The sequence below is a fragment of the Gallinula chloropus genome (assembly GCF_964237585.1).
Source record: "Gallinula chloropus genome assembly, chromosome: 4".
Taxonomy (NCBI): Eukaryota; Metazoa; Chordata; class Aves; order Gruiformes; family Rallidae; genus Gallinula; species Gallinula chloropus.
Window position 1 is genome coordinate 85,398,387 of NC_140088.1, and position 27,697 is coordinate 85,426,083.

The 27,697-nt window shown below is 47.1% G+C and overlaps 1 protein-coding gene across 1 annotated transcript; it reads left to right on the plus strand.

Moving 5' to 3' along the window:
- On the plus strand, window positions 1-27,065 carry SMOX (spermine oxidase; the record flags this gene model as incomplete). Its single annotated transcript, XM_084263807.1, has 6 exons — window positions 1-208; window positions 5,034-5,260; window positions 13,744-13,917; window positions 16,982-17,681; window positions 25,111-25,271; window positions 26,595-27,065. The coding sequence occupies 6 exons, from the start codon at window positions 1-3 to the stop codon at window positions 26,730-26,732; spliced, it is 1,608 nt and encodes a 535-aa protein (XP_084119933.1). The 3' UTR covers window positions 26,733-27,065.
- Window positions 27,066-27,697: the final 632 nt, after the last annotated feature.

The following is a 27,697-nucleotide window of genomic DNA, read 5'->3' on the forward strand; positions in this document are numbered from 1 at the left end:
ATGCAAAGTTGTGAAATATCTGCAGACAGCACGGATGATCCTCTTAGTAGTGGCCTACGGAGAAAGCGACAGCCTCGAATAGTAGTTATCGGTGCTGGGCTTGCAGGCCTCTCGGCAGCGAAGGCGCTCCTGGAAAGCGGCTTTACGGATGTAACTATCCTTGAGGCGACCGACCGAATCGGAGGCCGCGTGCAGAGTGTGAAGCTTGGTAAGAGCAGCCTTTTGGGCAGAATGGGTTGGGCCTTTCCCTTCTGTGAGCAAGGCCTCGTGCTGGCACTGGGTTGACTCGGCCTTGTAAGTGTGCTCGTTCAGTCAGTGTGTGTGTGTGCAGAGGTGCATTTAAGGTGTGATGTTGTCAGGAACGGAAGTCCTTGGCTTGTTTTCAGGGTGGGTGGGTGAGCCTGAGCTATCTTGTGCGTCTCTTCTGAGGGAGAGCAGCTCCAAACCCATGATTTTATAAGTTTAAGATCTCGGTGATTGTTTTCACTTGTTACACAGAGCTCCTCTGTACAGTCTGAGAGGAGAGTTCTGTGATTAAATAACTGTACTGAGACAGCTTCCACCGACGTTGTCAAGCTTGACTCTTGACTGGGAGCGCTCAGTAAATCTCCTGGCTAGCGATCAGCTGTTTCTCAGTGACTTACATCACTTGCAGAGGGGGCAAGCTCCAAGCCATTCTGTTTCACAAACAGCCCCATTCATTTCCCTAGAACTAATTTACTGTGTAGGGCACTACCCACTGTGAATCAGCCTGCTGGAAAAACCTCTTCAATGTATCCTTTCATCCCAATTTGCAGCTTTCCTACCTCTGCAGCTTCCTTTCTCGGTGTGTAATAGAGGTGCAGACACTGGATATTTTAATCCCATGTCAAATGGAAGGGCTTATAACATCTCTCAATGCAAAGCTGCTGGAACAAATGTTACCCTTTGCAGCACAGTAGTCAACAAAACTTCGCCTGGTACCTCGGAGGGCACTGCCCCCCCTCTTCCCTGTGGGATGCAAAAAGCTCTTTGCTCTAATGAAATAACTTTCCTGATTTCAATTAACTAGTTCTGTTTGTGATCCTACTCTCTGTATTTATTAGCTTTGGCCTCTTGCTGCCCTCCTTTTTATTTGTCAGGTGCTTACATCACTTACTAAATATTACTTGATAAACTCACCGCTCTAAACAGCAGTGCCCTGTCCTGTGAACTTTCAGAAGGGAAATGAATGAAAAGGCAGCCAGACAAATCTAATCTCCAGGGTTTGAGTAGGGCACTTTACATTCTGCTGAGACTTGGCATAGAGGTTAGAATGGGAAGTGTGTCCTTTACTCACAATACACCATATTAAAAATATCCTGGATCATGTCTGTGAGAGGAGGGAAGTGTTAAAGACCTGAAATCTTCAGGGAACAATGTATCACTTTGTCAGTGCACATGTGAAATAGTTTTGTTGTACTGGTATGGAGACCAGTTCTCTCACCTTTGGACACCTTCCCCAGCTACTCCTATATTTGCTTTTGCTGGGAATCTACCTCCTGTTTGTTAACGCTTCTTAACTACTGTGAGACCAGAGCAGGCTTTGCAGTCTGGTGGAGATCTTGCAGTTTGTAGATGTAAATGTAATTTGCAGAGCAGAGGACTGAAATCCAAAGTCTCGCTCCTTTAACCTTTCTGAAAACTGCATCTTTTGTTACCTTCTGCAGACTGCCAACATTACACAGTGTACGTATGGACTGCAGTTCTCTCCCAGGATGGGTCCATGTTCTGGCTCCTTGGGTGTTTAGCAGATTCATGTGCCATTTAGGCAAACAGTTTTGGAGCTCTGTTGAGTGGTGAAATCTTCATGAGTGGCACATACTCAGAACCTTCTTATTCCTGTGTTTTTTCTCTTCTGTGTTGCTTGGAGCAGCAAGATTTCACCTGGGGCATGAGAAATCTCCCCATTCCTCAGAACTGACTCAAGTCGGGGAATAACCTGGATTTTCAGAGGTTTGGTTCATCTTTTCTAGCACAGGTGAAGCGGAGGGTTGATGATGTGTCTGTGGAGCCTAAGTGTGTGCTTGTACATGACTTGGAACATCTGTATCCGCAGCACATGTGTCACAACAGGATGCCCAAGAAACAGGGCTGCAGGGGGAAATGTGAGAGTTCACGTGCATGTTCAGAAGGCTCAGTATGCAATCTGTGTGCTGCTTTGGAAAATTGCTGGCATGGTGTATTGTTGTGTATATGCCTGTTTGGCTGCTACTTGTGTCTTGGGAATTATACTCACAGAATAAGAAGCAGATTTTTCCTTTTTCTTTCTTTTTTTTTTTTTGTGTGGATGATTAATTTGAAGTGGATTAATATTGAGTTGAAAATATTTAAGGCCCTGAAAGTAAATCAGCCATCTCTGTTTATAAAGGTGATATATTTAATTTTACACCTTTAAATAGTTTATTGTGTAACTTACACAAGGTAACAACTGGCTTATCTGCCAGGCAGTGATGATACTCAGTTTTGAAGTATTACAGGCAAGAATGACTCTCTCTAACAACTTGGTATTTGATTATATTCCACACAGCCACCAAAACCAGAACTTGGAACACATCATAATTGTTACCCAGCTCCAATACAGAGGGACCTGCTGGTGTATTTTCTGTCTTTCAAAGATCAGGTGCCCCATAAATAAGAGCTGTATCCTAGAGAATTGTTAGCATAGGGGAGAGCGAGCTCCTGACATCAAGAAGCAGGCAGTATTCCTGCTGCTGATTTGGCATGTGATGACTCGCAGGAGGATTGCATTAACAAGGTGACTGCAGCATGCAGTATTTATGAGGTTTGTACCTTTGGCTGCCAGTGTGCAGCAGTCACTTCTGCTGGGCTGGGCGCTCCGAGAGCGTAGGGGAGTTTGTGGTGCTTTAAATATTCACATGGTCGTGACTTGACGCCGAGCGCTCTGAAGCACAGCCTTTGTTCCAGGTGTGCATAGAAACCTTGTGCTCTCAGAGTCCTGTAACACATATTTTGGAGGGCAGTCAGCATTGCTCCTTAATGACGTGGTGGTTGCTTGGCATCCTGGCTTGTATCAAAAATTGTGTGGCCAGTAGGTCTGAGGAGGTGATTCTGCCCCTGCACTTGGCATTGGTGAGGCTGTACCTTGAGTGCTGTGTCCAGTTTTGGGCTCCTGACCATAAGAAGGACATTGAGGTCCTGGAGCGAGTCCAGAGAAGGGCAACCAGGCTGGGGAAGGGGCTGGAGGGAAAATCCTATGAGGAGCGGCTGAGGGAGCTGGGGTGTTTAGTCTGGAGAAGAGGAGGCTGAGGGGAGACCTTATCACCGCCTACAACTACCTGAAGGGAGGGTGTAGAGAGGTGGGCGATGGTCTCTTCAGCCAGGGGACAGGAGATGGCACAAGGGGAAATGGCAAGAAGCTGCCCCAGGGCAGGGATAGATCAGATATCAGAAACAAATCTTTTACTGAAAGAGTTGTCAGGGCCTGGAACAGGCTGCCCAGGGAGGGGCTGAGTCACCTTCCCTGGATGTGTTTAAAAAAGGGTAGATGAGGTGCTTAGGGATGTGGTTTAGCTTAGGATGGGAATGGTTGGACTTGATGATCTTAAGGGTCTTTTCCAACCTGGTGATTCTGTGACAAACTACATACCTGGAGCTTCCCTTGGAGGCGGTGTCTCTGCTAGAGACCGGCATTTCCTGGAGTTCTCACCTCTTAACCTTGACTGAGTTACAGCACAGTGCCCCCTCTCTGTCTCTCTGAGCATATATTTACATGCTAAACACTGTATGATGACTGGTAACTGCACGATGCTTTCCTCATCAAGCAGGATCTGATTAACTAACCTCCTTAATCAGGCACTCACACACCTCTGCAGAGCGAGCTGCACAGCGTGGTGTCGGCTGGGATGCTGGGGGAGCAGCGCTTTGTCAGGCTTCAGATCAGTTAGCTTCAGACTTCAGAGAATCTATAGAAACATGTGTGGGGGACATGGCCCAAGCTTATCTTGAGTTCCTCCCTGCATCTCCCTGTGCTGTCGACCCAGTCATGGCAGCACTGGCTTGTGGGGGGAAGTTGAGAGCTCTGGTGCAAACCCTTCCGTTACAAGGAAGGGGGAGTGGGGCTGGCCAAACTCTGTGTTTTGCAGACAGAGAGTACAGGTGATGGGGCTGAGCACACCTGGTGCTTAACTTGACTGCATCTTTTTAAAGAACCTGATAGACATTTTCAAAGGCATAAACAGTGCAGTGTAACCTGTTTTGCTCATTTGGGGAACAGAAATGGATTTTTGTATTGCAGTTCATCTGAAGAGTTTTTGTAAATAATGTATATTTCTAATCACAGGACAAGGTTCAGTATGCAGGCCAGTGTTGCTACCCCAGGGTGATCCAGATTTTCCTCTATCTCCCTACCATAGATGCTTTTCTTCCTGTGTTTTGAATATCTATCCCCTCCTCTTGGATACAGTGGGTCTGTATCCAGGATTAGCAACAGCTTTAGGTACTCTGTTCTTTCCCTACCACTATAGTATTTACATAAATATCCTTACATGTCCTTCTTGCATTAGTGTGGTGTGGCTTCTTCCAGCTCTTTCCCTTCCCATCCCTCCTTCCCAAGTATGGGGCTCGTGCTGCAGCACAGGTGGCACATCCTCTGCTATCTGGTTATGTTCTTCAGTGCAGGTTTAGATAAGATGGTTTTTAAGGGACAAGTAACAAGAACAGATCAGCTGGCAACAGCCATGGCAGGAACTAGGAACTTAGAAGGTTCTGAAATTCTTCTTAAGTATCAGAAGTATGTCACTCTCTTGTACCTTTATAGGAAACATCCCATCCCTCAAGCACTCTCTAAACTTGTATCCTGAAGGACTGGTTTAAAGAACAGTAGCATTGCCCTTGTTTAACAGAGAAAGCTTCTTTAAGTGATGTTCAAACATGTAGTGTCCTTGAGCAGTTGTTCTGGCTTTGCAGGTGTATGTTGTGTTTAGGGATGAGTGTGTCATGCTTTCAGAAAAATGGGCTTCTCTAACTAGTCTGCTTGGTTTGCACTCCTGCAGGGCACGCCACTTTTGAACTGGGAGCTACGTGGATTCATGGTTCACATGGAAACCCAGTCTATCATCTAGCAGAAGACAATGGTTTACTTGAAGAGACTACTGATGGTGAGAGAAGCGTTGGACGGATCAGTCTTTACTCCAAGAATGGGGTGGCTTATCATCTTACCAACAACGGGCAGAGGATCCCGAAAGATGTGGTTGAAGAATTCAGTGATTTATACAACGAGGTTGGTATTCAGCTGCTCTGTCAGGTGGTAGATTTGCCTGAAACTCTGGGGACTCCCTGACAGTGAAAACGTTCCAGGTATTGGACAAAGGTAGAAAACCAGCATTGTCTTTAATTTCTTTGCGAAAATCAACTCATCTGCTCAACTCTACCCTATTTGTCCCTGATGTGAGCTTCTCACTGTTGTTAGGATGAACAGTCTTTCCACATTTGTCATCAACTTTAATCGTTTCCAGCAACTATTGCTGGGGGGATCCAGTCATTTGCTCTAGAAATCTGCTACTTAATTAAAAGGGTAAAGGAGGGATGAAATTACTAAACAAAGTAGAATGCAAAACCTTAGCAACAACCAGCTAAATATTGTAGTCATTGAGACATTTTATTGACGTTGCAAATACCATAGTGTGTCATGGAGTATGCCAAAGACAGGGCAGTATTGTAGGAATTGCAAGGTTTCTTGCATCAGAAGGAAAGGAACATCTTTTCTGGTAGGTTCAGATCAGTGTCAGCTTTTGATTCTTGTGCTCTAAGTCCAGTGACATTCTCAGTTTGGTGTAGATGAGCACCCTCAATAGGCATTGGAAGAGCCAAATAAAAAAAACCCTTAAACAAAACCAAACAAAAAAACCCCCACAAACCCAAACAAACAATTAGAGGCAGAACCTAAAAATATTACATAGAAACCTGAAAGATGGAAGTGCAAATGCATGTTTAGTGGAAAGATTAACCTCTGCTAAAAAGGCAGGAAGACAGAAAAAGGCTAAATTTACTTTTATCTAGCTTGGCACTGCTGCTGCCATCCTAGTGTTTCTTCCAGAGGGAAAACTGGGGGTTTCTTACTGATTTGTGTGTTGAATACAGATGAAAAATTGGTATTGGTTCTACCTGCTGCCAGTAGGAAGATTTGGCCTTAGCCAGAGTGAAGTGGGCTTGCTGAAGTTAATTATAATTATTCCTGGCATTTTTTAAATGTCAGTTATGAAGTATGTTAAGGGGGTTCAGTGCAGCATGTTTAGTCCTCCAGGTAACGTGATCTTGCAGTGAGTTACAGAAAGTGGAGCAAAATGTCATTATTTTCACCATACTTAACACTGTAAGATGAAAATCTAAAGGTAACTTCACCAGTGTTTGATGCTTGGCTAAACACACCCTAGACTCAGGTTACTCCTGCATATTTTATGCTTAAAAATATGTCTGTGAGCATTTAGAAAGTCACCAAGAGAAAAGTCACTGTACCCTTAGAAAAATTATCAAGAATTAAATGGGGAGCAGAAATGGGCATCAGTGCTGTTTTAAGAGACTTTTGATGCTGTCCTGGGGCTCTGAACTGGAATCTGTGATGGGATAGCACAAAATCTTTCCAGTTTTAGAGATGGGTAGGAGGAATTTGAAAGAAACCTTGTTATGGAAGGAATTTAGCAGTGGCAGGAAGGGAGTTCTTCTTGGACAAATGCAGGTGGAAATAATTAATCCCAACAGCTCTTTCGTATTACTGGATGGAAAAGAGGAGTAGAGCCAGCCAGGAAAACAGACAGGTGAGATGTGTGTGGAGCGAGATGAACAGCGATTAAGATGAGGAAAGAGAGAGGGAGTAAGTGAAAAATACTGCAGTGAGCAGCATTATTTATGCAAATGGCACGCTGCCAAAGTGCTCGGTGATCATCCTGCCTCAAAGATGATATGAAAGTCTCCAGCAAAGGCTGGGGGGGGAGGCAGGCAGACTCTGAAATGAGAGGTGAATACAATGAGAGCTCCTTACCTTTGAGATCCATCTGATAAGATAAAGGCAGTAACAAGGTGCCAGTGTTTTAGAAATGATTAAGTTGGTAAAACTACCCTTGCTTTTAAAGCCAGGGAAAGAGGGCAGCCAGTGACATGGGAGAACAACACATTAAAAGTTAATCTTCTTTACGCAACACGTAATTAGCTTATCATTGCCACAGGATATCTTTATCTCTAGGAGACAGGAAAGGCCTTCACATTTATGGATTGTAAAAATATCTACAGCTACTCTCTGAGATTAAAAAAAAATATGTAAGGGACAGCTTAAGCCAACCTCTAAATGTGGCTTGGAAGAGGTGCTTTCGCTGTCTTCCTTCAAAGCGTGATGGAACTTCTCGTGGGGGCAGCTCGTGGTTTTGTTGAGCTGCTTGTCCCAGCCTCTTTGGGGTGTCAGACTGGAAGATCTTTAGGGATTTAAGGCTGTGGGTTCTTCCCTGCACTGTGGGAATTGAGATGAGCTACGTGATCTCCTGAAAATCTCCAGTTAAAAAAGACTGTATGAAATACAAGTGCCCCAGTGGGTGAGCAGTCGGGAGCATCTGCAGCAGGCGTATGGCTTGGGGACCTTTTCCTCTGGCACAAGGTGCAGAGGATGTTTGTGTTTACATGTGCTGAGTCAGCCTGGTACACTTCTCATGGTGGGATTATTTTTTTTCCTTCCTACCCACCAGCATTTTATTTTGCTTTTCCACTACAGCCTGTTCCATCTTTCTCTTTTTTTTTCTTTCTTTTTTCTTTCTCCTTTTTTTGTTCTTTCTCCTTTTTTTGTTCTTTCTCCTTTTTTTTTCCTTCTCCTTCCCTTTTTTTTCCTTCTCCTTCCCTTTTTTCCTTTCTCCTTCCCTTTTTTTTCCTTTCTCCTTCCCTTTTTTCTTTCTCCTTCCCTTTTTTCTTTCTCCTTCCCTTTTTTCTTTCTCCTTCCCTTTTTTTCTTTCTCCTTCCCTTTTTTTCTTTCTCCTTCCCTTTTTTTTTCTTTCTCCTTCCCTTTTTTTTTCTTTCTCCTTCCCTTTTTTTTCCTTTCTCCTTCCCTTTTTTTTTCTTTCTCCTTCCCTCTTTTTTTTTTCTTTCTCCTTCCCTCTTTTTTTTTTCTTTCTCCTTCCCTCTTTTTTTTTTTCTTTCTCCTTCCCTCTTTTTTTTTTTCTTTCTCCTTCCCTCTTTTTTTTTTTCTTTCTCCTTCCCTCTTTTTTTTTTTCTTTCTCCTTCCCTCTTTTTTTTTTTCTTTCTCCTTCCCTTTTTTTTTCTTCTCTCCAGGCTGGCCAATACTCTTTTGGTTTAATGGTGATGAAATGAATGCTGGGGGGGAACAGTCGGGATTTGCATCTCTTTTCTTTTTTGTTTTTTTTTGTGTTCTCCTTTGGGGTGTTTTTTTAATAATGTCTTGAAGTTGTCCAGGATATAAAGCCATGTCATGGATCACCAGATCCTCCTCTGCTTTCCAGGAGCTCCGAGACCCTTCTTGTGGGCAGCCTGCTGTTAGCAATCGCCCCGTCACACGTCAGCTGCCTCTCCCCCTTTGGAAGAGGCTGAGGTAGCCCAGGCTGTGACGCAGCAGTCCTGACGTGAAAAGAAGAAAAAAGCAAAACAAAAACAGAAACCACATGATAGATACAAAACCTAATCATGGATGGGAGCACTGGCATTAAGAGTGGAAAATGCAGCCCTAACGAACGGGGCTAAATTTGTCAGGGTTTCAGATGCCGGCCGGCCCCTCGCAGCCGGCTCGCTTCCCACGCGCTCAGACACGGCCCTTCTGCTGCAGCAGCTGCCGTGTGCTTGGGCTCTAGCCTACGCCTCCAGTTCTGCTGCTCCATCTGTGTATCTCAAGCCCCAGTTACCTCGTCATCTGGACACCAAATTCTAGTGAACGTCAAGTGCAGAGGGCCTCCCCGGAGTAGGGAGTCACTGAAGTTGGAGCTTAGCAAGGCCAAGTCTCTGCTCTGTGGGCTGAGATTTCCTGGTGTGAGAGGCACGGCACCCCAGTACTGCCAGAGCTTTGCCTTGCTAGTTCATGTGGAAAGTCCTTAACGCTTTTTCTGGGCATTTACCCAATCTTTTTTTGGCTGGCTGCTTCTACTTCAATACAAGTTTTTTTGCTTCTTTTTGTTTGCAGTAGCCTGAATTTTTACTAGCTGTAGGGATGCCTCACAGAAGCCTTTATTTGGTTACAAGTAAACCATCAGTGAGACTGCTCAGCTCTTCATAGTTGTAGCAGGAAGATCCCTGTGAGAGGCTGTCTTAGCTCAGGGGCTCTTGTGCTGGATTGAAGTCAGTCAAGATCTACCACAAGCTTGTGACCTGAACCATCCCCTGTGAGATCACTAGAAAACTCAGCAGTGCCTGCAAGGGAAGCTCTGTAGTCCTGCAGAACAGCCATCTGGATTTCCAACCCCACACTGCCAAGTGATGCACCATAAGAAAGGTCATCAAGCCTGCCCTGGGAAGGACAGCTCTCCAGCCACTGTTGTTCTAAAATTATCTTTCTTAGGCCATGTACTATGTGGGGCTGGCACTGCTCAGGGTCACTGTCAGTCCATTTGGTTGGTCTCAAAGGAAGGGGGCACCAGCCCTGGAAGGTTCTCCAGGGTGTAATGTCTCTGCCACCTATTCGTAATCTTCCCACCTTCCTCTCTACCCCTGCAATTGGGGGAGTCCTGGGGCTGGAGGTGGATTTCATCCTCATGCTTATACCACATCTGCATGGCCCTCAAAGAAAAGGGACAAGAGTGTGACCTTAGAGGGTAATGTCTGCAGTTTCAGTGTCTGTATGTGTAACTGCTGTGAGTAGGGACAACCCATCTCAGAGCTCCAAAGAAGTATTCAGGCCAGCTCCCAGGTGCGAGGTGAAGGGTGAGAGGGAGGTTGTGAGCTTGACAAGTTAAATGCAGGTGAAAAGTCACATTGCTTTGCCTGCCCAAGAATTTCACAGTCTATTGGCCAGCCTGACTTAGAAAAAGTGCCTATTTTTACTGCTTTTCAGTAAGGACCTGCCTTCAGTAAGGTCCCTAAAGACCTTCCTCACAGGAACCCTCCCTTTAACGAGGCCATTAATTAGCTCATTGTTGTCTGTCAGCTTTCCCCTGTGTACTGCACAGCTTCTGGGGGAGGGATGCAGCCAAAGAACGACAAAGTTTTCCACCCTTCCCACCCCCCTCCGTGCTGGGCTTCCTGCCATTCCCAATTAAGGTCCAGTGCCTTGCTTTGCCTTATCATAGAAAGCAGGACAGAAGGGCCACCAAGAGTCACTGTTCCCTCCCTGCCCCTCTATTGCACTGACAGATGTCTGGCCTGGTAACAGTGTGGACCTGTCTCCATTGGGGTGTTTTTACTAACCAGGAATTAAGTCACTACACTTCCTAAGCCAAGTAAGAAAAAGACAATGCTACAGCTCGTCACTGGCTCTGACAGGAAGGAGTGTGGATGGGGATGTGCTTTCCTGACCTCCTTCAGTGCTGAGAAACTTCTTTATTTAGAGCTGCTCTTCCTAAGAGGCTGTCTCTTCCTGTAGTGGAGGAGCATGTATGTAGTAAACATGTAGCTAGAAGCCTGTAGGTAATGGAGAAGACATCCCTGGTGAAATCCACGTTCCCTGCAGACCCCAGTTGTGGGATGTAAGGCAGAATGAAGCCATTTTAGGATTATGGTCATTCAATTTCTGACCTGCAGCCCTATTTTTCTACAGGACTCTATGTAAACCCTCAGAGTTAGGGATGGAAATCCACACAGAGTGAAAAGTCACTTGAGATGTTCTGTGTCTTCTGCTGATGGTTCTCAGAAGCAGGTTTCTAGGGCCATTTGTCCTGCCCAAACCCAAAGGAGCTTTTGAGTGAGAACTGATGGGGGTCTTGGTGCTGGGATGTGCTTTTGCCAGTGGGAGCTGATGTAGTCTGTCCTTTTTCTTCTTGTACCAGGTCTGTGACAATAGAAAAGGAAGTCTGGACTGTGTGATGTAGGTCTCCTTGCTGATGGGCACAGTGCTCTCAGTTTGGTATGGATATTTTGTAGGGTTAACTAGGAAATCAGCAGAACCTTGATGTTACTTTTCACCAGGCTCTTTGAAATAAAGCCCACTTGAACTGTCTCAACCCTTTCTGTCATGACATCAGAATGAAATGATTGAAGGAAAATGTGTTTTTAAATCTCATAAATGCATCTTCACAGTGACTGAAGAGGTGGTTCTGTAGGCATGATGACGCAAAGCAACGCCAGACAGTAAAATTCTGCTCCTACGTTATTAAAAATGTCACCTAAATGAGGCTTCTAGTCAGCTTCACACACAGAATTTGTTTGCTGCACTTGCACCTTAAAAAATACATTTTTTGGGTGAGTTTTTGATTCTTCTATTAGGACAATACATCTCTTGATGTAGGACTTGCTCCTGTTTCTTCTGCTTCTTTCCTACAATAGTTTTGCCTTCTGGTCTTCATCAACTGATTCAGACACCCTCCCCCCCCCCCCCCAAGAAGAGGAAAAACAAGGAAATAACAGGGATTCTGAGAGAAACTAATAAATCCTGATGGTGATTATACTTCCCTGCTCTCTGATAGATGGGATGACATATATTGGAAAGGCTTTACTTGATGTCTACAGCATAGAACTGCCCATGGCTGTTCTTTTCTCCATTGGGCATTGAAGAACACAATGGTTAATAAAAGCATGCCCATCCTTTTGGCCAAGTGGTGGCTGGGTTTTAGCACAGCTTTGCTTGTCTTGTGAGTGCATTATCTGCTTAGGGCGTGCAATCGGCTTAGGAAAGCTGAGCTGCACTATGCTGACGCAAGGTCTGTGCAGCTTGGGCTTGCTGGAAGTGGTTTGGGCCTTCAGAAATCAGTGGGGTGGTGAAACTGCCAGAGAGCTCTCAGCATTGGGGAACAGAGAAGGCACTCTTCCCTTTGCTGGAAGCCTTCATTTCATACAGGGCACTGGTCTCCACTGTTTTGGCCTGGGAATCTCCTTGCAAAGGCTGTGTCACAATCAGTGTCTGCAGTTCTCTGTGGTCCTCACCAGCTCCACTGATTACTACTTTTTTTTTTAGCTTATTTTCTCCCTTTTTTTCATTTTTTTCACTCACTTTCTTCTTCAGTTTACTCCTCCTCCCTTACTTTTCATATCTACTCACCTTCCTCCATTCACCCGTAGACCTGCTTTCTCACACCTACCACTGTGGTACCTTTTTCCTCTCTTTTGGCACCTCAAATTCACTTTCTTCCTACAAACCAAAAGAAAATCAAGCTTCTGAGGAAAATCAAGAGTGGGAAGAAACTAAACCATAGTGAATTATCTGTGTCAGCCCAGGAGGGGAAGCTCTAGGAGCCTCTGAAGGAGAGGCTGTCACGGTTCTGCTAGCTTCCAACCAGGCATTTACTTTTGAGTTGAACTTCTCAGTCCATCCAAATAATCTGTCTCCAAAAAAAAAAAGGATCTTAAGTTGTAATCAAACCATCTTTGACAGGAAAAACTCACCACCCCTGTGTCGTGATATAAACAAGAAAGTGACTCATACTGATCAAGCAAGTTATTAAAGGGATAAGTTGTGCTTCTTAGAGCCATCTTTTCAAACCTTCCCTGTATTAAAAGGTTCCTCAGAGTTTTTCCATGGAAATGAAGGGCCATGATTCAACTGCAAGCTCTTCTAGCAATATTGCAGGCAGGTGTTCTGATTACTTCAGGCAGCCACAAGCAGATGGCCAAGGTGCATGGTGGTTTTCTTGCTTTTGAGTAGCTTGTACAGTGGCAAACTGAGGTCAGAAAAAAAGGCCAGGAAGATCTCCTTCAAAGAAGGAGGGGATTTTTTTTGTCTGTGTCTTCCTCAGGGTAGCTCCTGGAGGAGTGTTACTAGAGATGTCATTATTTTCCTTACATCTATACCTGTTGTGTGCTCGACAAGTAAAATGGGTGAGCACACAGAATTCCTTTGCTAAGCCTGCATTGGTTGCTTCCTGTTTTTCAGGGGACAACAGCAAAATAACTCTGAAACTGAAATCCCCCCCCACCCTGTTGGATTCATGGGCAGTACTGTTAGTAACAGAGATGGTGGAGGGCTGGTTCCAGGTTAGAGCAGTGACACTTACGGGCCCTGCAACCTGGGACTGCATCTGAGACACTGAGGTGGGAGAAGAGCTGGTGCCTTATTGCCAGATGGGAGGAAGCCCATGGGTTCTGCTGCTTAAATTCACTCCCAGTAGATTTTGGATGGAGTCTGGGGCCAGGTCAGGCTGTCACACTGCTCAGCAGAGACAGAACTTGCATATAGTGACCCCAGACCTCTTCTGCAGAGGTGCTCTGCAGTCTGTGCTCCCTGGGCTTGCTGATCTATCTGGCTGCACGTGGGCTGTAGCTACCACAAATGGCAGGACTGCCTCAGCTGGTGTTCTCCAAGGGGTAAAATGAACACGCTCGAGTGGAAGAGTAACTTAATAGTAAGTTAATAGTAATTTAATGACTTGCTAGCAACTAGAGCATTGCAGGTAAGTGAAGGTGCTATCTTTGCCTTTATCTTTGTAGGGAAGTGTTGCTTTTTGCCTTCTAACCAGCATAGCTGTGGCTGCAACTTGACCTGATGTTGGAGCGGAGCCCCCAGTAAATCTCTAAAGCTGGCAAGAGAAGGTGATCTGAACCTGCTGGGTTTGGATGGAGGGAAGAGCAGCCTGCTTGGGGCTTGGATTCTGCTGTGACTCACGTTGTCCATCTCTGTCCTGTCTCTGGCAGGTCTATAACCTGACTCAGGAGTTCTTCCAACGAGGTAAACCAGTCAATGCTGAGAGCCAGAACAGCGTGGGCGTCTTTACGCGCGACGTAGTGCGCAAGCGTGTCAAGGCCGATCCGGATGACACAGAGGCCGTCAAGAGGCTGAAACTTGCCATGATCCAGCAGTACCTTAAGGTGTGTGTGCACATCCTTTTTTGTTTGTTTGGACTAAAATCAGACAAATCTTGAGCCTCAGGCACCTCAGCCTTGCCCATCGCTGACAAATAGCTCTCTGTTGTCTCTCGCGGCTGGGGCAGTGTGTGTTTGTACTGACAAGTTTTCCTCATGAGGCACATACAAAGAGAGTGGGCTGGAAGAAATAATACCTTTAAATTATTTTTTATCCCTTACTTTAAGCTTCCATCTGATTAGAAGGGCCTTTCCTGGTGTGATTTAATGTTTTTTTGCTACCTGAAGCTACTCTCTTGTCGTGTTCTTTTAGTAATGTCTTGTCTTGTGCCTTATACCTGTGACCCCGTGATTGTGCCTGAGTGTTTTTTACTCCCTTCTGCCTCTGTCCATATCTCAGACACCAGAATACTGTATTGTACAGAGACCAAATACAATAATTTGCTGAAGAAATCCCTAGGTAGTGTTTTGAAGGTAAAGCAGTAAAATCAAAGGTAGACTGGATAAACCCGTGTACTAATCATCTTGCCTTATGGCTTCCTTTAGTTCTTTTTATCTACTTGATGCCTTGGCCTAAATGAGATCTCTGTGGGTTGAGGACTTAATGCTACATCATGCACTCCACAAGTAAAGTGTAACAATCAATTCATTGCAATTAGAATGACTTAAAGGCTTATGAGACAGGGGAGGCAAGCAGCACTCTGTGGTCTGGGTAAGTGTGTGGTACTCACTGCTTACAGCTGGGAAGCTGAAACAAAGACCTGAAGAGTCTCACAGGAGACATGTGATAAAGCTGAAATTTTGAATCCAGACATTCTCAGTGCTGCTCTGATACCTCACTGTATCACAGGGTGTCTCCACAACTGCCATGTAAATACTAGTTAGTTATTGTGTTACCCATGTAATAGCACCCATGCAGACATTGTTAGTCATTGGATATAGCTCTGATTTTTCCTGGTGGTTATTTCTGTGGTGCCAGAGGTTGCCACAGCCAGAAACTTTTCTGCAAGTCTTGCAAATCTCTTCTCATGTGTAAATACCTGAGAACAGCAAAGCTTCTGATACTTAAGACTATCAGATCCGAGTGGCTGCTGAGAGAGGGGATTAACTCAGCAAAATATAGTCTTGGCAGTTGCCTGTTTCTCCCTAGCATTTTTACTTCTTGGTTGAAAGAACCAAATAGCCATCACTGTTCATTATTTTCATAATGTAGAGTGTCCCTGGTGGAGCATCCAGGATGTTTAAGCAGCCTGGTGGCTGACCCAGGGTACAGGGTTTATGTTGTGGGCTAGCAGAACTGACCCTGTTTGGGTGTTGGAGGGTAGTCATTAAGCCATCAGATGTTTGTGGACCACAGCAGACTCAGAGGGTAGGTCTTAAAGACCTAGCTGTTGGCAACCTGGAGCAGCGGTTGTGCCTGCCTAGTCTTCACTGGAGTCATTGGACAATGACATGAAAGAGGCAACCAGTGGTATGTCAGTACAGCCACAGGAGCAGCCTGTGAACCACATAGTACAACTTTGGCTTGTTTGCCTGACACCTTAGCCCAGCACAGAGATTCCTGCCCTGCACCAGGATGCTCACAGGGAGAGAATCTGGGCTTCCAAACACGGTCATTCAAGGCCTGGGAAGTGGGCAAAGGCCAAAATGTTCCCTTTGCTTAAAATGCTTGAAGAATCACAGAATGGTTTGGGTTTGAAGGTACCTCAAAGCCCCCATTGCCACCCCATGCCATGGGCAGGGACACCCTTCACTAGCCCAGGGTGCCCAAAGCCCCATCCAGCCTGGCCTTCAACCCTGCCAGGGATCCAGGGGCAGCCACAGCTTCTCCAGATGGCTTGTGCCAGGGCTTCCCCACCCTCCCCAGGAAGGATTTCTGCCTCCCATCTCCTCTCCATCTGCCCTCCTGCAGCTGAAGTCCATTCCCCTTGTCCTGTCCCCCTCTACCCTTGTCACCAGCCCCTCTCCAGCTTTCCTGGAGCCCCTCGAGGGACTGGAAGGGGCTTGAAGGGCTCACTGGAGCCTTCTCTTCTTCTCCAGGCTGAACCTGTCCAACTGTCTCAGCCTGTCCCCAAAGCAGGGGTGCTTTAGCTCTCTGAGCATCTTCATGGCCTCCCCTGGACTTACTCCAACAGTCCTAAGGACCCCTCTGAGCTGGACACAGCATTGCAGGAGGGTCTCACCAGAGCAGAGGAGCAGAATCCCCTCCCTCAACCTGCTGGTCATGCTGGTGGGGATGCAGCCTGGCAGACGGTTGGCTTTCTGGGCTGCAAGAGCACATTGCTGGCTCATCTTGAGCTTAAGAACTACAATGATTTGAAGATTTTAAGATCAGTGTGTCCCATGCACCAGTATTGTCATTAGAAACTTATCACAAGACAGGCCAAACATCCTGCCTTTGTTCCAGGGCCTGCTATGCCTAACACTCCTGCAAACATTAGCCAACAGGTCCCAAATACAAAGCTTTGATAATCACATCAAGTGAATCAAATGCAAGTGTCTGTCATCTTGGCATTTCCCTTCTCTGTCTCCTTCAGTTCCTTCTGTGCTGGATCCTCTCACCTCCTGCAGATTGCTGGCTTGCTGGCTGCTTGACAGCCCGTTGAAAGCTGCAGGCAGCAGGAATAGCTGCCGTAAGTTTTTTCATGGCTCCTCATGGGAACATTTATTAACATTGGAAACAGGTAGTGATTGATGTAGCTCCAACTTCTGGTGCAGGAGCCCCGAGCAGCCAGTCCCTGGGGTTTGAAATGAGAGGTGACAGTCAGAATGGTAACCCAGAGCCATTCAGAAGCAGCGACATCATCTCTGAACTCTGATGCAACCGTGGCTGACGCAACCAAAGCTGATGCAGATTGTTACCATGACATAAGGGTTTCTGTGGTTGGAAGGAAGGCTGAGGATCGATTTTTCTCAGCTCCTATGGCCAAGCACTTCTTACTAGCAAAAATAAAGTGGCTTAAGTGGGAGATTCAGGGGTTTGTGCAGCTCCCCTGTGCCCTTGCAGTGTTGTGCTGTGGCAGAATGAATTGCTCTGTGGCAACGTTGGTTTTGTGTTGCTTTTCCTTAGGTAGAGAGCTGTGAGAGCAGCTCCCACAGCATGGATGAAGTCTCGCTCAGTGAATTTGGGGAATGGACCGAAATCCCTGGAGCTCATCACATCATTCCTTGTGGCTTCATTAAGATCGTGGAGATTCTGGCCCGTTCTATCCCCGAGTCTGTCATTCAGCTCCGCAAGCCGGTCAAGTGCATCCACTGGAACCAATCGGTCAGCAAGGAGATTGAGAGGGTGGCTGACCACAACAGTGACCTCCCTGAGGAGGACAAGGGCTCTGATGTCTTCGTAGAGTGCGAGGACTGTGAGTTCATTCCAGCTGACCATGTCATTGTGACTGTGTCCCTGGGAGTCTTGAAGAAACGCCACGAGACCCTGTTCCATCCCCGCTTGCCTGAGGAGAAGGTGATGGCCATTGAGAAACTAGGAATCAATACGACTGACAAGATTTTCCTGGAGTTTGAAGAGCCTTTCTGGAGCTCTGAATGCAACAGCATCCAGTTTGTCTGGGAAGATGAGGCGGAGAGTGAGAGCTTGACGTATCCTGAGGAGCTGTGGTACAAGAAGATCTGCAGCTTTGATGTACTCTACCCACCAGAGCGGTATGGCCACGTCCTGAGTGGCTGGATCTGTGGAGAAGAGGCTTTGATTATGGAGAAGTGTGATGATGAAACCGTGGCAGAAACTTGCACCGAAATGCTACGTAAATTTACAGGTCAGTCACGCCCTGGTCCCTTGGGTGACTGGAGAAGAGTGGGAGAGTGGGGCTGGGCTGCTGAATAACCACTGGGAAGGAAACACAGGAAAGTCATTTTTAGTTCTCTGATGTTTTGTGACGTTTTGAACGGGCTGTGTGTGTGTTTCCAGCATACCTCCTGCTTGGGTGTGCCTGAAAGCTATTTATACAGAGGCACTGATAACCAGCTCAGGAAGCAGTGGCCAGAAATGCTTGAGGATTCCATGTCCTCTGCTTTACATAATTGCAAGTAACTCTTCAGCTGTCAGACTCAGAACTCCTGAGCTCTTCCAGAGCCAGGGAAGTTGAGCCTGTTTAGATCAGCTGCAGTGGGCTGGTTGACTCAGCCACCCAACGTGAGGCTATATGGAAACCTCATTGGCCTAAATTTTAAAGAATCCATTGATCTTGAGAGTTCCCATTTTCTGAATGCCTTGTTTAAACCTTCCTGGACTTCACAGACTTCATGCTTACTCAGCACACCTGCCAGTAAAGGCAGCAGCTGGAGCAAGACAGATCTTAAGTGTGGGATACTGAGAAAATCCAACATTAAATCACTAAAAGTAGTGATACTTGAACATTTTGGGGCTTAGTTTGTTTGCAGTCACTTCTGGAGAAGTTGCACACCTTGCCCAGAAAAGGGCTTCTTGTGACTGCAGAGGTCTTTGAGATGCTCTGATGGAAGGCACTGTACAAGTGCAGGTGTGAGGTAGTAATGCTGGAAGAAATAGTGGTTGACTCACTGACAGCTTTGAAATGAGGATTTTGAATTTATCCATAATGATAAGCAATTATAAGAGCATCATCCTCCAAGATTAGGTGTGTGCTATGCTATTCTAGAGATGGGTCCCTTGACTAAGCTATTTATATCTGCCTGTTGGCTCATCTTAGTGAAATCTTGACACCCTGTGGGGTTTTGGCCTTACCTCTGGTCCATGGGCCTCCAGTTAACTAAAGAAATTTACCTTCAGAAGCACCCCAGTGCTTCCAGACAGTTTGCTACCACCATAATGGAGATTGAGAGAAAGAACCTGGAGGCTGAGGGCTACCATGCCTGGCTACTGCCAAAAGGGGCTTTACCATTTACTGCTCCTTTCAGGAATCATAGGGTAGGCACTGGATTTGGAGACTCGATTCCAGGGACCAAAACTGAATCCTTGAATCGTAGACTGGTCTGGGTTGGAAGGGACCCCAAGGGTCCCAGAGCTCCAACCCCCCTGCCACAGGCAGGGACACCAACCTCCAGGCCTGGAGCTACACAAGGTTGCCCAGGGCCCCATCCAACCTGGCCTTGAACACCCCCAGGGATGGGGCATCCACCCCCTCTCTGGGCAACCTGTTCCAGCCCCTCACCACTCTCTCTGTAGAAAACTTCCCCCTAATATCTAATCTAAACCTTCCCTCCTTTAGCTTTAGTCCATTCCCCCTTGTCCTGCCATTATCTACCCTTTTAAAAAGCTGATTCCCCTCCTGTTTATACGCTGTTTCAGCTTGTTCAGTGTTGCATTTATGTTGGATGAGGAACCTGGGGCTCCCCTGCAGTGGAGTAGGATGAATTAGTGGATGTATGACTCCAGGCAGCCCCTGCCTCCTGAGCTGTGTTTGCAGTGGTGTTAGGTATCCCTGTGTTCCGCTGCAGCGTCACTACATACGTGCCTTCCTTCCTCCTGACTTCAGCAGGCCAACTGCTGCTCTGTGCAGGAGGCACTTCTCTTTAAGGCCAGATTGTTCCAGTGCTGACATCTCCCAGAGCATATAAACAACTGTGGCTGTCACAGCTCTTCTTGCTTGAGAACACTTTTATTCTTTAAAATGCCTCAGCTCATCGGTGGGAATTTGGCTCTTTGGGTCTGTCTTAGTTTGGCAGGTGGGAATATACTCTGCCTTTTCCTTCTGGGGTTCTTTTGCTCTTGTTATTGTTTGCCTGTGCTGGATGTTCCTCTCTCCTCCCAGGACGGAAATATGTTGGCACTGGGTCACTGGTATGTGCTGCAGTTGCTGTTCCAGCTGATACTGCACCTGGTCACTGTCATTCAGCCTCCTCAGCAGTGTGAGCTCTGTCTCAGCCTTCTGCTAACCCAGGGTTATCTAACCCCAGAGAGTTTCAGGCCTAATTCACTAGGGCCTTGCCCTGCAGTGGACATGTTGTGAGCTGAGAGGTGACCCCTCAGCTGCTTGAAACCACGAGAAGAAAAACCTTCCCTTGGAGCATCCAGTACACAACATGAGTCCTTCTGTTTTCTGCCCAAAAAGCTTCTTATTAGTTTATCAGAAGCCTTTTCACAGACCTTTCAGGGGTGGCCTTGCTAAGGTAGCAGGGTTTCTCCTGTTAGCCTGGCTCTCCCATTTTCCCTACCAAGTTCACAGGAGCAGCACTGCATCAAGGCTAATCTGTGCCTGGTGCCAGGCAGGCTGAACTATCAGAGGCATGCTCAGCTCTCCCTGCATGCACTGTCTTCTGCACAAATCTCTTTCATTTGGAGTGTGAGAGTGGGTTAGACCAGCTGGGGAATGGATGGGGGGGTTACAAAACAGCCTTCTGTCTGGGATCTAACTGCAGTCATTTCTGAAAATGACTGGTCTCCTCTGGTCCAGTTAGCACTACCAAACCCAGCCTTTAAAGCATTGCCCACCACCCAACTTCATGTAAGTCAGCTGAGTTGGGAAATTAGTCTTCCTAGGATCCTAAGATCAGTGGGAAGAAAGGCTTTTCCATAAGGCAGTTCAGATCTTCCACCCCTTACTTGGTGCTCTGTGACATCTTCTGAAGGTTTTCTCTACAGAGTATAGAGAGAGCCTTATATTCAGTCATGAAAGTGGGTAGTGTGAGCCTTTTAATGTTCACTTTGCTTTTTGTAGCTTTCATGTTCTGGGTATAAAATCCCCCACATTCTTACTACTTCTGCTAAAGAATCAGTGCATTAGCCAGGTGGGTTCCCATCTTCAGCTTTGTGTTTTCCCAGTCCCTTGCTCATGGAGGCCTTTGCTTTGCCTTCAGAGGCTGTTAGACTAGTTAAATCCATTCTCTTAGACTCAATGTCATTTCACACTGAGAATTTCTCTCTGGGAGGAGATGATCTGCCTCTGTGACCTTAAATTTCACATGCAGGTTAGTGTTGTGGATTATCTGGCTTTGCTGTGAAAAGCTCTGAGGATTGTTCTACCCCAAGAACCACTGACAATTGCTGCATTTCACAACTGGATGGCTGAAAGGCAGTGTCCTCTAAATCTGATTAAATGAGATGCCTTTGAACAATTAGAAGTCTTGCTCTGGGTTTTTTTTCTGTTGGCTAAGCTCCTAGTCTTAGAAGCCAGAAGGCAGTAATTGAAGGCCTGTTCCCTTCTGAAGGACCCACTGATTTGTCAAGCTGCTGCTTGGAGATGCCCAGAGTTGTTCTCCCCATCCTCCAACTATTTCTCTAGAAGGGAACAGATCTCTTTTAGGTCCTCTGTCATATCTGCTGGCCCCATGTGGATACCTGGGGTGCCCTGATGTCTATCCAGTGGCTGTAGAGCAGCTCCCCTGCAAAGAGAGGCTGGGGGAGCTGGGCTTGTTCAGCCTGGAGAAGAGAAGGCTGCAGGGGGACCTCATTGCAGCCTTCCAGTTCCTGAAGGGAGCAGAGGAACAGGAGGGGAATCAGCTTTTTAAAAGGGTAGACAATGGCAGGACAGGGGGGAATGGATTAAAGCTAAAGGAGGGAAGGTTTAAAATAGATATTAAGGGGAAGTTTTTTCCAGAGAGAGTGGTGAGGGGCTGGGACAGGCTGCCCAGAGAAGTAGTGGATGCCCCATCCCTGGAGGTGTTCAAGGCCAGGTTGGCTGGGGCCCTGGGCAACCTTGTGTAGCTCCAGGCCTGGAGGTTGGTGTCCCTGCCTGTGGCAGGGGGGCTGGAGCTCTGGGACCCTTGGGGTCCCTTCCAACCCAGACCAGTCTGTGACTCTATGATTAATGTGAGGGTGGTACCACAGATCTGTGTTGGCCTTGATGGGACGCTAGAAACCCTGCTCTCAGGTAGGCAACTAAATTTGGGTGTCTGTTTGGATCTGTGAGTTGATTTTACGAGACTCCTGTTTCTCTTAATCAGCTCATAAGCTACAAATCTATGTAGCCACACCTTCCAGGAGCTGACTAGAGGGGGGACCTTTTGAGGCACATGGAGTTATGTTCCATGGCTTCACAAGCATGAATCTGTGGCATAAAGATACGTGCCCTCCTGTTTTAGTGAAGGCTAAGGTTCTGTTTTAGCCATTTTCTCTGTTTGGACAATGGAAACTTATTAGTTTCCGTATCCTGTATTAATGGTTACTTTTATCTCCAGGCAACAGCATGTGTTTACCCATCTAGTTAAAAGCAGATTGAGAAAGTCTGGTTAAATATGTTCCTTGAATGAGCAGGGCCCTCTCAGTCCCTGTAGTTTCTGTCTTGCACACAACATTTCAGAATTAGAGCTCATGTTAACATGTTCTCACCCGACCTTCAGCCAAGCTCCCCTCTCTGTCTGCAGAAGTGAAGGTCTGATGATTTTCCTTTTAGGAACAGCTCCTCACGTGAAAAGGTGCAGAAATGCAGCAGCACAGGGGCACAGTGGTTGCATAGTGGACACTGGATCATGCTCTTGTGGTCTGATGTGCTGGAAGACCTTTAAGCAGCTCATGAGAGCTGGTACCTCAGCAGCACAGCACAGTGCTAGGGCAGGAGACTGGCACTGGTTCTGTACAGCTGTGCTGTAGGGTACCAAGGCTCCTTGCCCTGCTCCACACTGGCAGCTGGCTGGGGCATCTCTGCAGGAGGCTCTGCCATCTGCCCAAAGCTGCATGTTTCATGTTGCTGTGCCACAGTTTCCCTTGTGATGGAGTTGCTAGTGAGGAGGAATTCCCTGGGGGGGAAGGCTTCTGGTTACCTGCTTGTATACACAGTGCAAGGTGATCCAGGGAAATGCTGGAGAGAGACAAAGCTGTTGCTTTCCCCAGCCTGAAGGATTGCTCTGTGAAATATTGCTGGATCTAGACAATTGCTGATAGGATTTGGGACTCCACAAACCCCTTCATTAACAAATGTCAGTCTTTTAGCAGATCTCTGGCCTTACCTGCAGGCTGGCAAGCCCTCATCTCAGTGCTGGTACCTGTGTGTTCCTGTTTATCATCTTTTATTGACATCTCCCCTACGAGGAAAGGCTGAGTGAGCTGGGGCTGTTCAGCCTGGAGAAGACTGAGGGGTGACCTTATTAATGTTTATAAATATCTTAAGGATGGGATGCAGGGGGAAATGGGCAGCCCCTTTTCAGTGCTCTGTGGGGACAGGACAAGGGGCAATGGCTGCAAGTTGGAGCACAGGAAGTTCCACACCAACGTGGGGAAGAACTTTTCCCCAGTGAGGGTGCCAGAGCCCTGGGACAGGCTGCCCAGGGGGTGTGGAGTCTCCATCTCTGGAGAGATTCCAGCCCCGTCTGGACGCCGCCCTGTGCAATATGAGCTGGGGAGCTGCTTTGGCAGGGGGGTTGGACCCCATGAGCTCTGGAGGTCCCTTCCAGCCCCTGTATTCTGTGATTCTATGATCTTGCTGACGCCTGCATTGAAACTCTTCTAGGTGCACCCAAGAACATGCACTAGGTACCCAAGAGGCACCACCAGCCCACTGCAAAGACTCCTTTTCTTGTTTGGAGACACATTGTGTGGTGGTTTCTGTGGGATGGGTGACTGCTTTGGCCCTGTTTGGTGGGGCACTAACAGCTTTCAAGGTGTGTCCTCCTGGGCTTTCCCACAGACCCTAAAAATAAAACATGATAAGTTATTTCCTTGACTCATCTGAGACCTCCCTGTTCTCAGGCTCCCTTGGGCTTCTCACTTCCATCCCAGGCATTCCTGCTTTGAAGATTCTTGGAGAAGCATGTTTTAAAGGCTTTGTTATGCTGAGTTGATACTCCTGAAACAACATCCAGTTGTAGGATGTATTTTGTTTGCAGGGTATATTTATTTACTAGCCTGTGCAGTATTTTGATCTGGAGGCTGGCATGTGCTCTGGAAAGCTGTCCAGGTGCCTTTGCTCTCTTTCAGCCCTGAATTTCATGGTTCTGGTTGACCCATGATACTCCTAAAAATGGTAGCTGAACCAGGAAAGTAACCTGCTCCTGATTTTAAGGAACTAAAGGCTTGACTAAATAATTGTTTAGTAGGACTGAGCAATGTAGCCTTTATAGTTGGATGTTTCCCTCTCTAAGCCCTGGTGAAGAAAGTGGGGGAATTTAGATCATCTTCACAACAGGCTGAGCATGCAGAAGTGTTAGTCAGGCTCTGAAGCAGGCAGAGGAACCACACAAGATGCAAACACATTTCAATTACTCTTGCTTCTTGTGCTGACAGTCTCCCAGTATCCAGTATCTGTGTCTTGCCTGGGTATGTGGGGTTGCCTCAAGGGTGGGTCTGAGCTCTCCTGCAGAGACAATTTCTCTTTATTGCAGTAATTTCCCTGTCCTGGCTCCCATTCCTCTCTTGCCAAGCCCAACACGATCACAGGATGCCAACAATATCTTGGTCAGTGACACTGAGATGGTCTCAAACCAGCATCACAAGAGGCTCTTCAACACAGACAACTCTGTGATACAACCCTCCCTGTGTCTGTCTACCCAAGGCTCTTATGGGCTGCCTTGGATACAGTCCTGGTCCTTTGTGCTCCTGTACCCCTTGGGATGGGGACAGTGGCTCGTGATGGCCCTATCATCATGATGGCTCACTCGAGTGCCACTCACTTTTAGGTCCTACACCCTCTTAGCAGTGAAAATCCTACCTCAATCTAGAAATCCTACTTCCAGCCTCAAAAGCCTTCTCTTTCCATTCCATGCACCTCCCACAAAATGGGTCTGTTGGATTTCAGGTTAATTATGGGGAGCAACTAAGTAACACTTGGAGTGAGTAACACAGTTTTTGAAAACTTTCTGACAGGTTTTGCTGTGCTTCCACATAATAAGGATTTACCTGCTAACATCCTGATACCCATTCCTCTTTGGAGACACACCTCTCTCACAAGACCACCTAAACATCCCATTTAGTCTGGGCCCCCAATTAAACACCTAGGTGATCTGAATCACATGCTTGATCACAGCTGAGACAAACAAGGCCAGGAAATACTCTGTATTTTCAGTCTCTTGGGAACATAAGCATTTTAATGATCTTTGCCCAAATGGAAAGCTGCAGCTGAGATTAAAGGGAATGCTATTAGCTAGATACTTAAAACTCAATAATAGCAGAGAGATCTGTTTGGGGCCCCTTTCCTGTAGCCTGCAGGCTGTGATGGGGTGTATTTTCAGTAAGTCAGGTTGGGTACATGCCACTCCACACCTTGCCCAGGCATTGTGGTGTTTTCTCTCAGGCACAGTCTTCTTACTCGTTATCTTCTCCTGCTTTCCACACAGGGAATCCAAACATTCCGAAACCTCGCCGGATCCTGCGGTCCTCCTGGGGCAGCAATCCCAACTTCCGTGGATCCTACTCTTACACCCAGGTTGGGTCTAGTGGGGCTGATGTAGAGAAACTTGCCAAACCACTGCCTTATGCTGAAAGCTCCAAAACTGCTGTAAGTACAACCCAAATGGGTTTGGGGCAAGAAGACTGATGGGAAGCTGGGCAGAGGGTTTTCTGGGAGGGGTCAGAGGTGTAGGTGAGGAGTCTGTGGTGGCAGTAGAGGGTGAGGGAAGCCTGGCCCTTGGCTGGGGGACTCATACATGGATGGGGGGGTTATGAATTTGCTCCTCAGGGGCTGCCTTTGCTTTCTGAATGTAGCAGGGAGAAGGGGAGCATGTCTGGGGGTGGCTGCCACAGCTCAGCGGGCGAGCGGTAACGCACTAAGCCAGACTCACCCTGTCAGTCAGGGTTATAGACCAATCCCAATGGCAAGGGTTGATGAATATGCAGCCTCCCAGCCCTGTCTCCTCCATCCAGAGCCTGACCCCACCATGTAATCCTGTTCAGCACAGGAATCTGTTTTAAAAAGATAGCAGAGGAGCTTTAGGAATCCTTCTCTGTAGTTCCTGGGGAAGAGAAGTTCCTGCAAGCACCTGATTATTGATGTAAGAGGCAAAGGCACTGGGTCTTACCCTGTGTGTGTTGGGACACCACTTTTTAGCCTTCTGAAATTTCTGTCCAGAAAAAGAAATACCAAATGCACAAAAGGCTAAACTGTAGTTCAGGGAAGCAAAGAGGGGACTTGACAGGAGTAAGGTGCTCAGTGACTCGAGCAGGTTGATTGAGATGATTTGAGCTGGCATCTGGCTCTGCAATGGTGCCTCAGCCCTGCAGACAGCTCTGTGCAGGCATCACAACAAGGATGACCTTGATCACAGAGTCACCAGGTTGGAAAAGACCTTTAACATCACCAAGTCCAACCATTCCCATCCTAAACTAAACCATATCCCTAAGTACCTCATCTACCCTTTTTTAAAACACACCCAGGGAAGGTGACTCAGTCCCTCCCTGGGCAGCCTGTGCCACAGTCCCACAACTCTTTCAGTGAAAGATTTGTCTCTAATATCTAATCTGCCCCTGCCCTGGCCCAGCTTCTTGCCATTTCCCCTTGTCCCATCTCCTGTCCCCTGGCTGAAGAGACCATCGCCCACCTCTCTACACCCTCCCTTCAGGCAGTTGTAGGTGGTGATAAGGTCTCCCCTCAGCCTCCTCCTCTCCAGACTAAACACCCCCAGCTCCCTCAGCTGCTCCTCACAGGAGGACATGTGCTGTGCTGGTCCCTGTGGTGGCCATTTGTAGGACCAGCACCCTAAAAACCCAGGACTCAGCTCATGGGGATGCGGGAAGGCACAGAGAGTTCTTTTTCTCCTTTTAGCTTTGCATCAGCTTCCCAATAAACACAGCTGAGCTTTCCCACTTCTCTCCCCCTCTGCAGCCCATGCAGGTGATGTTTTCAGGGGAGGCCACTCACAGGAAGTATTACTCCACGACCCACGGTGCTGTGCTTTCTGGGCAGAGAGAGGCCGCTTACCTCATCGAGATGTACCAGGACCTGCTGCAGTGCCCACCCTGAAAGAGCCCCATGTTTGAACACCACCAGCTCCCAAAGCCTTGTGCAGGTGTGTGGAGAGGGGTTCTTTTTTTTTTTTTTTTTAATCTCAGCTCACAGTAAAACAGCCTTTTATCTTTTTTTTTTCCTATTAAAAAACTGTTTAAAAGGTTAGTCACTGGTAGCTTCATTTCCATGTGCTGTATGGTTAAGGGGGAAGGGTGCTCCTTTTGTCAGGTAAACTGTTTCCTTGCAATTTTAATTCTTAACTTCACTTTTGGTGCCTATCATATTTTTTTCTTTCTTTCTTTCTTTCTGTATTGTAAGTGCCTTCTATACTAAAATAAATGTTGTAATAAAAAGATTGGGTGCCTTGGGACTTCCTGGCCACTTCACTGGGTGTCTTGTGACTCTTTTATTCAGTGTTATAAAAATTGGGGATTTTCTTCCTTCCTATGAAATTTTCCTACCAGAAACATTCCTCCAGGAATGTTCCCCCAAGTATGGTGCAGCCTGTGAAGAGAACATCAGAGTCTAACCTATCACTTGTCCTTTAAAAGTTCTTGGACCATGATGTGGAGGGAGCATTCACACCTTGGCAACAGACTAAAGTGCAGAGTAAGCCCCCTGTTCCCCAGTACCTTGATAATGCAGATGCAGCTGGAGTATCATCTGTGGCTGTAATAGGGGCAACTAATTCAAGAGGAGAACACTGTGCAAACAGGTGGAGTGTGGGCAAGGAGAATGGTGAGAAGCAGCATTCTTGAGCTGCTGCTGTGATGAAACCCCATCTTTTGCTACAGAATCCCAGTCTGGTTTGGGTGGGAAGGGACCTCGAAGCCCCCCCCCCACTGCCACCCTGTGCCATGGGCAGGGACACCCTCCACTAGCCCAGAGTGCCCAAAGCCCCATCCAATCTGGCCTTGATCCCTGCCAGGGATCCAGGGGCAGCCACAGCTGCTCTGGGCAGCCTGTGCCAGGGCCTCCCC